We start from the raw sequence: 8,373 nt of genomic DNA on the forward strand, positions 1-8,373 counted from the left end.
AGGGGAGAGCTCAGTGCTCTCTTGTGAAGTCATCTCTTCTCTCTGGAGACCAGCCACAGGACGTGAGGCAATGTGCGGAAACTGTATCAGGGGAGGTTTAGCAGAAGGTTCTTCACCCAGAGGGTGGTCGGGCACTGGAACAGCTCCCCAGGGAAGCGGTCACAGCCCCAACCCTGACAGAGTTCAAGGAGCGTTTGGACATTGCTCTCAGGCACATAGTGCGAGTCTTGGGGCGTCCTGTGCAGGGCTAAGAGTTGGACTCGAAGATCCTCCTGGGTCCTTTCCAGTTCAGCATATTCCACGACTCGGAGTTTATCGACAAACGCGAGTCCCAGATCAGGTTTCGCTTCCCCGCGCGGGGTTCGCGCCGCCGCTCGGGGCGCACGGAGGTGACGCCTGAGGGGCGGTGGCAGCGGGCGGGGCGGCGGGGCCGGGCCGGCGCCTCTGCCGACCCCGCTGGGCTCTCGGGACGAGGCGGAAAGAGAAATTTTCCGTTGCGGACGAAGCTTTCGCTTTCCTGTGGGAAGAATGGAGCAGCCGCGGTTCCCGAGCGGCCGGGCCGGGATGTGAGGGAGGCGGCGGCGCGGCCGTGACGCGGCGCGGGGCGGGGCGGGCGCGGTCGGTCCGGCCATGCCGAAGCGCTCCTGCCCCTTCGGGGACGCGGCCCCGCTCCAGCTGAAGACCCGTGTGGGGCTGCGGGAGCTGAGCCGCGGCGTGCGGGGCGAGGAGTACCGGCGGGAGGTCTTCGGTGAGCGGGGCCGCCGCGGGGATGTGCCGGGCCGCCGCGGGGATGTGCCGGGCCGCCGCGGGGATGTGCCGGGCCGCCGCGGGGATGTGCCGGGCCGCCGCGGGGATGGGGAGCCCACCCCTAACTCTTCTCTCCCGCCGGCAGAGAGGACCCGGCGGCTGCTCTTCAGGGGTGCCCAGGCGTACATGGAGGGCGCGGCGGCCGCCGCCCGTCCGGCGGAGCCGGGGCCGGCCGGGAAGGCGCTGGGCGAGGGGCCCCGCTGGAGCGGGCAGCTCCTCATCGGCCACGACGGGAAACTGCGGCGGCGGCCCGCGGACAGGGGTGAGTGCCCGGGCCGTGTCATAGAACCGCACAATAACCTGGGCTGGAACGGAGCCATCGAAGTGCAACTCCTGTCCTGCCCAGGACACTCCCGATCTTCCCACCGTGAGCCTGAGAAAGTTGTCGGAATAATTCTTAAACTCTGGCAGGGTTGGAGCTGTGACTGTTTCTCTGGGGAGCCTGTTGCAGTGCAGACCACCCTGTGGGCGAAGAATATCTATATTCTTAAATATTAAAAGATATTTAAAAGAAAAATATCTTTTTCTATATCCCGCCCAAACCTCCCCTGACACAACTTGAGGCCATTCCCTCTATTCTTGTCCCTTGGTCACTGCAGAAACCAGTGCTGTCCATTGGTTTCCCCTCCCAAGGAGGGCTGTACTATGATGGATAATTTTGTGCTGTGTAGTTCTTCTTTATTGACATTCCTTAAAGGAAGCGTTAGATTCCATCTGACGGATTTCGGAACTGCCGCGTGTATGTTCTGCTTTTGCATCCCTTAGCGTCTTGCCTCTGAGCAGAGAAAGAACCAAGAAAGTGCCTAGCGGCGCTCCCTGTCCCTTTGCCTGCCCGAGCTTCTGCGAAGTGCTGCCACCTGTAGCCGCGCTCTGCATCTCCTGGGACTTCCAGCTGCTTTCTCTGCCTTGCTGGGAAGCTCAACCATTCTTATCGGTGTCTTTGCCAAGCAGTTCCGCCGCTGGGAGCATCCAGAGCCTGCTCGTCGTGTGTGAGAGCGGCCGATGTGAAGGACGCGTGTGCTCAGTGTGACCGCTTCGTCTGCCAGAACTGCAGCAGGCTCTGCAGCTGCTGTAACACGGTTACCTGCTCTTTGTGCTCCACTGTTGAGTAAGTGCCTTTCGAGTTTGGAAGCTTATTTTAATTACACATGCCCTAATAGCTGCGTAAAGCAGTTATCTAGCTCATACACATAAAGGAGTTAAACTCTTTCCAAGGTTTAGCAGCAGTAAAACTATCTGAAACTTGTGAACCAAGATGCCTGTGTGAAGCACTAATCAACTGTAGTGCAAGTCTAGTTCAGCTTCTTATTTAAATGCTGGAGGAGGCAAGAATTTATTTTGCTTTCCCTCCAGCAACATAGCATGCTGGCCAGTGCTGAATGCATGTACTTCCAAGGAATAGTCTTAATTTTTTTCCCTCATTGTTAGCAGTTCTGTGGTATAAAGAAATACTGAGTGGGCTGTGTGGGAGTCCTATGGTTGTAGTTGATAATGGAATAGTATGCCATTATTATGTTCCAGAAACAGTAGACACACTGACTTTTGTTTCTTCTGGTTTGTTTGTGTTGGTTTTTTTTTCCCTAGTTATGGTGATGTGGGAGAGCAAGTTCTCTGCAGCGGTTGTTCAGTATTTCAAGTCTGAAACTTGATGAAATAACCCTTGTGGCTAAAACGTCCATGAATTTCATGAAGTCTTCTCCTTACAGCTGGTCAATTAATCCTTTTAGCATGTGAATTAGTTTTGGAATTTCTATGTTTTATATCTTTATATTGTACTTTTAAATATTTTAGCTAAATAAACATTTATATTTTAAAGCTTTTTAGATTATTTTGAGTCTGCTTTCTCCTTTTCCCTAGTTGTGATATGCCTGTCTGGAAGGGACCATTCTGTGCTCTTACCTGTTCTTCCTGATGTGACACAGAATTCAGAATATTCTCTCCTCGCATTGGTCATGTTAGGACACTTTTGTGGGATCAGAATATAAATCAAAAGGTTTGTCCTTCTGTGCTTTCAGGTGAGTGTGAATCCATTCTGGACACACAACATTTTCTTTGTGAGCTAACTAGGAAAATCAGCCAGGCCTGAAGGCTTTTCCAAATAAGAGAATTTGCTGATTCTGGTTAATTTTTTTTTTTTTTAAACTATCACAAACATCTTGTGCTTACTGACAGCTTGAATGGTTTTAATCTGTCTATGGTAACTTTGACAGAAAGAGCAATAGCACACCAAGCTTGGAGCAGAAGAGTTGTTCTCATTAGTAAATTTTCCAGTACCTTCACTGAAAGGTCTTTCTTGGAAAGCAATTTATCTGTATGAGTTGATCACCTACACTGTAAACTTCATATTGTCCTGAATATCCACTCAGAAACAGCTCATGAAGTGGTCTGAAAAATGGTCAGCACTCTGGGGTACCTCTCCATAAACCAGCTCATTCCCCATTTTCTTTTCAAATCACTGCAGAAGCTTAGTATTGCTGTAAGAGTGAAGTAAAGTACTACTGGACAGCCCCTCAAAGTAGTTTTCTTGTACTGGTTTTGCTGTGTTTCATAAAAAAAAGACTTTTCATCTGGCAAACCATCTATGCCTAGAAGAAAACTACAGTGGTCTTTACCTCAGTAAAATGCTGATTTGAATGGCTGATTTCAGACTGTAGGATAAAAGGAATAGATTCGACACACACAAGAAAAGAAATCGTTGTGGCACAGCTAATGGTCTATTTTTCAAATTCTTTGCCCTGAATTCCTGAAGCAAAACCTGCCACTCATGCTTCTCAGTCTTCTCAACTGTAATTAGTATGTTTTGGGTGGAGTAACCTTGTTTTACCTGTTTCCCTCCACTTCAGCCATTTCTGTTTGAAGAGGTAGAAAGGCCATTGTAGTGCAATTTGAGAGCCTGACTTTTCCCTCATGGGGACACCTTTATTTGACATTCTCTTGAAGGCATTCTGGGTCTTTGCCCATCAGAATACTGCAGCTACCCAAAGTGAATGGTAAATTCTTTAGCAAACCTTCTTTAGAGGGTTACTGTTGTTGGAGAGCAGCTCTTCACAGCTGCATTGGCATGACTTTGGTTGTATCAGCCACAGTGAGGTGCAGGATGACTTCCTCTCTTGCCTGTGTACCACTTTCTGTAACTACACAGACACACTTTAAAAGCATTTGTGCCCTTTAGGGTTTCCTGAGGAGTGTCACTTCACTCTCAGCCATCTGTGCCAGCTTAGACTGACCATCTGTGCCAGCCTAGACATGCTGATGGATTGGTTAGTTTTCCTGTTCTGCATATTTTGGAGCCAATTAAAATGGGAGATTTTACTAGTTCTTACTCCAGTCTTCTTTTTGAGTAACTGTGAAATGTGTCTTATCTTCATTCCCCTAACAAACAAACAAAAAAATCTCAAGTCAGGTGACTTAGTAGTGAAAGAGTTAGTTGGAATGTGCAGGAATTCCACATCATTATCTATCTTTTCAAAGCTCTAATAGATGAAATTAGGATGGTGGCAGTTCTCTGGTGTGCAATTCCCAGCTGGTACCACAGGGCAGATAAAAATGTTGCTCCTGTGGCAGTCATTGTAAATCACAAAGCTGAGTTTTATGGATAGGAGGAACCTATGGTTTACTACATTTAGATGTTAGTTTTAGGAAAGAGTTTTAAAACTTGGCTTTGTTTCATTTGAAGCTTTAAGCAGTGAACTAAAGCATTTTTCTGTTAAGCATATTTTTCAAAATGAAACCTTTAAGTATGTGTCTGCTTTTTCTTACTCTCTCTCCTGAGGATGAGAGACTGAAAATAATGTTTTGCTTCTAGGCTCTGGGAGAGATGAGACGTGTTGTTTACAAATGATTTGTGTTTCAAACTAGTGATAGAAATGTTTTTTTGGCTCATTTAGTCACTGCTGTATTTCATAGAAAGCTGTCCTCTGTAAACAATGACATGGATTTCATGGCTTAATGTTCTTATTTGTTATCCTGTAGCTGCTTGAAAGCTGGTTGTGCATTGGGATAGATACTTAATGCAGCATGGAGAGCTGGGAGAGGAAAAGCAGGAGAGCTGGAAGAAGGGAGGAGAAGGGCAGGAGGAGCACAGAACAGCATGGCCAACTCTTGCATAGGGGTGGTGCTTCATACATGTAAGAAACGGAGTTTAGTGGTTACCACATCTGCTTCTCTGGCTTTAGAAGGTGAGAAAACTGCCTGTATCTACCAAAAGACTCAAAACATTATTTAGGAAAGTTCTTTTTCTAGCCCTGCAGTTCTCAGATAAACAGTGTGAGGTAAGACTGGAGAATGTTTGTAAATCTTTATAACGTCTACAGAAGAAAAGAACCTGTGTGAAGGGAAAAATCTTTGGGTGAGAGGTACAAAGATTTTTCTCTTTGCCTAATTAACCCCTCCTCCCAAGAGCTTGTCTGTTGCCACTTATTGTTGAGCTGTAATAGAGTTACAATGCAACACGTAGGGTACCCCTAGGACTGTAAAGAAACACCAGAGAAATTGTCTGGTTTATCAACTGAGCAGGAAATTGGGTCTAATACTGTGCTTTTTTATTGTTATCATATGTTCTTCCCCTCCTACTCAGTGCAAAGTGTCAAAAGTCTAAGTTTGCCTGCTGTTCCAAGGGAAGGCAATCCCCTGAGGAGCCAGTGTATTGATGGGTAAAAATATCCTGCAGTAATGATTTTACAGATGGATGAGAAACTTCTGAGGCCTGTATATCATTACTGGTGACACATGTCTCAAAGAGCAGACCTTTATGTCTAAAAGGAAGTCAGCTGATCTGATCAGGATAAAACAATTTCTTTTAAGACTAATAACTGAGTAAATTCTAGAAATGTGTGGTTTCATAGACACCAGATATTTAAGGACAGTCTAAGGTGGTAAATGACTGCAGTAGCTTCCAGTGTCTCCAGACTGTATTAGAACAAACCCACAGCATTGTAAAAAAGCTCACTGAAAACAACAAATACACTTGGGTTGTCTCCTTGAATAGCATTTCTCCTGTGCACATAGTAATTCCCAAATATTTTGCAGTTCAGTTTGGAAGTCTGCTTCTTTCCAAGAGAAAAGTGAGCCATCCTACAGGTGATCCAGACAACATGAAAATTAAAAATAAATAAATGTTAGCTCTTCATTCTGTGATTGATGTGTCTTTTGTTTAAGACAGCCAGCACCTCAGCCTCTTCCCCTCCTTTTTGTTTTAGTGTCCTGCATACATGGGCCCTGACTTGTAGCCAGTTCATAGGCTTTTTTGGGTATTCCTTTCTGAACAGGTGTAAGTAGATGCAGTAGTATTTTATCTCAGGACAGGGTATAAACCCCAGATAATGCTGGTGACAGTGAAAGATAACGTCCTTTTTTTCCTTACAAATATGGATAAGACATTTATGCTTTGCTTCTGTGCTGTATTTGCTGCCATCAGCTGTGGCACTCAGAACTGGCAGAAATATGCAAAGGGGTTGAATCTTTTCAATCTTACCTTGAAGAAGTGCAGCCAACAAGTAGAAATGGAAACAGTGTCTTTGTCACCAGGTTTGTTGGGCTTGTTTTCTTTTGAAAACACTCTGGTCTCTGGCTGGATTGGTTAGACAACAGCAAATGCCAGCACCATGCAAGGAATAAATACTTCCCTCTTTCACCATGCTTCCTACTAGTCATTGCATGATGGTTTTGTGTTTTGACAGGATCAAACTGGATTAAAAAATTGAATCCCAGAAAATCTTGCCTGTCATTAAGTTCCCAGGTGTGGAGTATGTGTACAAACTTGCATCTGCTGCTGCACTGTAACTTTTGGTTAGGTGTGATACTGTTTCATCATGGCAAATTCTGCAACTAAAAGCTCTTTGTGCTGCCTTTACTGCCCATCTGGATTCCAGGAGTGCTGACTACCTGGCCATGAAGCCCTCTGTGCTTGGAGAAGCTCCAGCTGGGATAAAGTGTGACAGTATCTCCACAGCTTGGTCTGTGTCTGTCCTCTGCTCCTTGCAGTGCTTTACAGTCCTTTGTCAGACTGATCTTGGATCCCAGGCTACTGCAGGAACATGTGGGGTTGTCCAAGCAGAGGGAGGAAAACCTCAGCCCACCCAACAGCAGCACTCAGACACGTGCAGAACAAAACTGCCAGGGCAGCACAGGGACTCCAGAGCCCAACCTTGCAGCACAACCTCGGATCTGGCAGCTTGGAAATGGAGAGGGATGTGGGGGCTCTTCCCAGGGAGCATCCTTCTCCCAGCAGGCTTTTAAATGAGGACAGGTAAGGCTGAGAAACAGCCTTACAGGGTACACCTGTACCCCTGTGTTCAGGTACCTGGTGCTCTTTCCTCCACTCTCTTTAGGGCTTTTCACTTTTTAGAAAGAGAAGGCAGCAAAGCTTTGAACATTGTTTTTAATGAGGCAAATTGGTTAACCTATTAAAAGTAGCCAAGAGGCCTCAGAAAATGTTAAGGATTCTTTAAGAAATAAGTAGGATATATGTAATTTAAAGACAAATACTTCTTGTGGGTAGAAAGTTTCTTATTTAAATTATTTTTTACTTTAGATTATTAAAATTGCAATAGGGTGAAAGTGATCACACAATCTGTTGTATATTTTAATGACTAATACACATGCACACAAATATAATCTTTCTTTATATAGACATTTTATAATGAAAGATAATTGAAATACCATACCTTTTACAGTTGATTGCATTTTGAACTGCTACAATTGTAATACAAGCGTTAACATTTGCTGGTGGTGTGTATTCTGTGCTTTTGTTATTTTGTTTTCTTCCTCTGGGAAAGAGCACAGCTGGAATCAAATTATTATGTCTTACACTTTTAATAAAAGTTTTTAGTTCTCATGGTTGTGATTTGCATTAAAACTGTGTGATAGATATTAAGTTACTTATCTCTTGCAGAGCTTATTATTGCTTGAACATTTTGTGGTTATAAGATTTACTTTAAATTTTAGGATTTATTTAATTGTATTTTCTTACATTGTTGTGCTCAAGTGTAATATTTTAAATCATGATCCCCTTCTCACTCAATTGTTCTGTAAGATGCAGATGTTTTTCTGTTTCTTCTTTCCCTGACAAAGACCCAGATTTTGAGGGCAGGTGTCCCCTTGCTAACCTGCACAGCCGTGTCAGAACCCCCGTGGTGTCACCAGGTACTGTCCTGATCTGTTCTGTACGATTTTACTTCAACTTGCACTGAATTCCAGCAGCTGCCAGCGGCTCCTTGTGCAGAAGTGCTCTTTAATCTGATTAGAGGTTTTAGATAAAACATAATCCCTCCTCCAGCCTTCGCTGCAGAAGTTTCGTCTTCAAGCCACAGGGTGGCAGCGCGATGTTGTGTTTACATCTATTGTTACCCAAATTCTTGTTTTTTATCTCAAGTCCTCACTGCTCAATTGATGCTGTAATAATTCGACTGCTGATTTGGGAAGGAAGTGTGTTTTAAAATATTCCTTTCATAAATCTGTACGTAAAATGTTCCCAAAACAGATTTTTTTTTTTTTAATCCCAGATATTTTGTACCATTCATAAAATATGGCCTGAAATTCAGAACAGACCATTTTGCTGCCTGCAAA

General features: G+C 44.7%; 1 protein-coding gene across 3 annotated transcripts; it reads left to right on the forward strand.

The window, feature by feature from the left end:
- The first annotated feature begins 403 nt into the window (after positions 1-403).
- On the forward strand, positions 404-8,373 carry SIVA1 (SIVA1 apoptosis inducing factor). 3 transcript variants are annotated; one of them, XR_001522140.3, is made up of 5 exons: positions 404-748; positions 893-1,069; positions 1,759-1,915; positions 2,665-2,822; positions 4,780-7,642. XR_001522140.3 is itself a non-coding variant. In XM_015630737.3 (4 exons), exons 1-4 carry the CDS (start codon positions 631-633, stop codon positions 2,717-2,719), a joined length of 507 nt encoding a protein of 168 aa, XP_015486223.1. In that variant the 5' UTR covers positions 404-630; the 3' UTR covers positions 2,720-8,373. The 3 variants fall into 3 exon arrangements, 2 of the variants coding, with proteins under 2 accessions (XP_015486223.1, XP_015486222.1); XM_015630737.3 differs by having other exon boundaries at positions 2,665-8,373; XM_015630736.3 differs by lacking the exons at positions 2,665-2,822; positions 4,780-7,642 and adding an exon at positions 2,392-2,632 and having other exon boundaries at positions 413-748.

Source organism: Parus major, chromosome 5, assembly GCF_001522545.3.
Source record: "Parus major isolate Abel chromosome 5, Parus_major1.1, whole genome shotgun sequence".
In the NCBI taxonomy this organism is placed as follows: Eukaryota; Metazoa; Chordata; class Aves; order Passeriformes; family Paridae; genus Parus; species Parus major.

What these genes read in the sequence shown, in the direction of transcription:
- SIVA1 (XM_015630736.3), top strand. Translation starts at nt 631, where the DNA reads ATGCCGAAGCGCTCCTGCCCCTTCGGGGACGCGGCCCCGCTCCAGCTG. An exon ending in GCGGCGGCCCGCGGACAGGG is followed by an intron (nt 1,070 to 1,758) that starts GTGAGTGCCCGG and finishes TTTGCCAAGCAG; the next exon opens with TTCCGCCGCTGGGAGCATCC. An exon ending in TCTTTGTGCTCCACTGTTGA is followed by an intron (nt 1,916 to 2,391) that starts GTAAGTGCCTTT and finishes TTTTTTCCCTAG; the next exon opens with TTATGGTGATGTGGGAGAGC.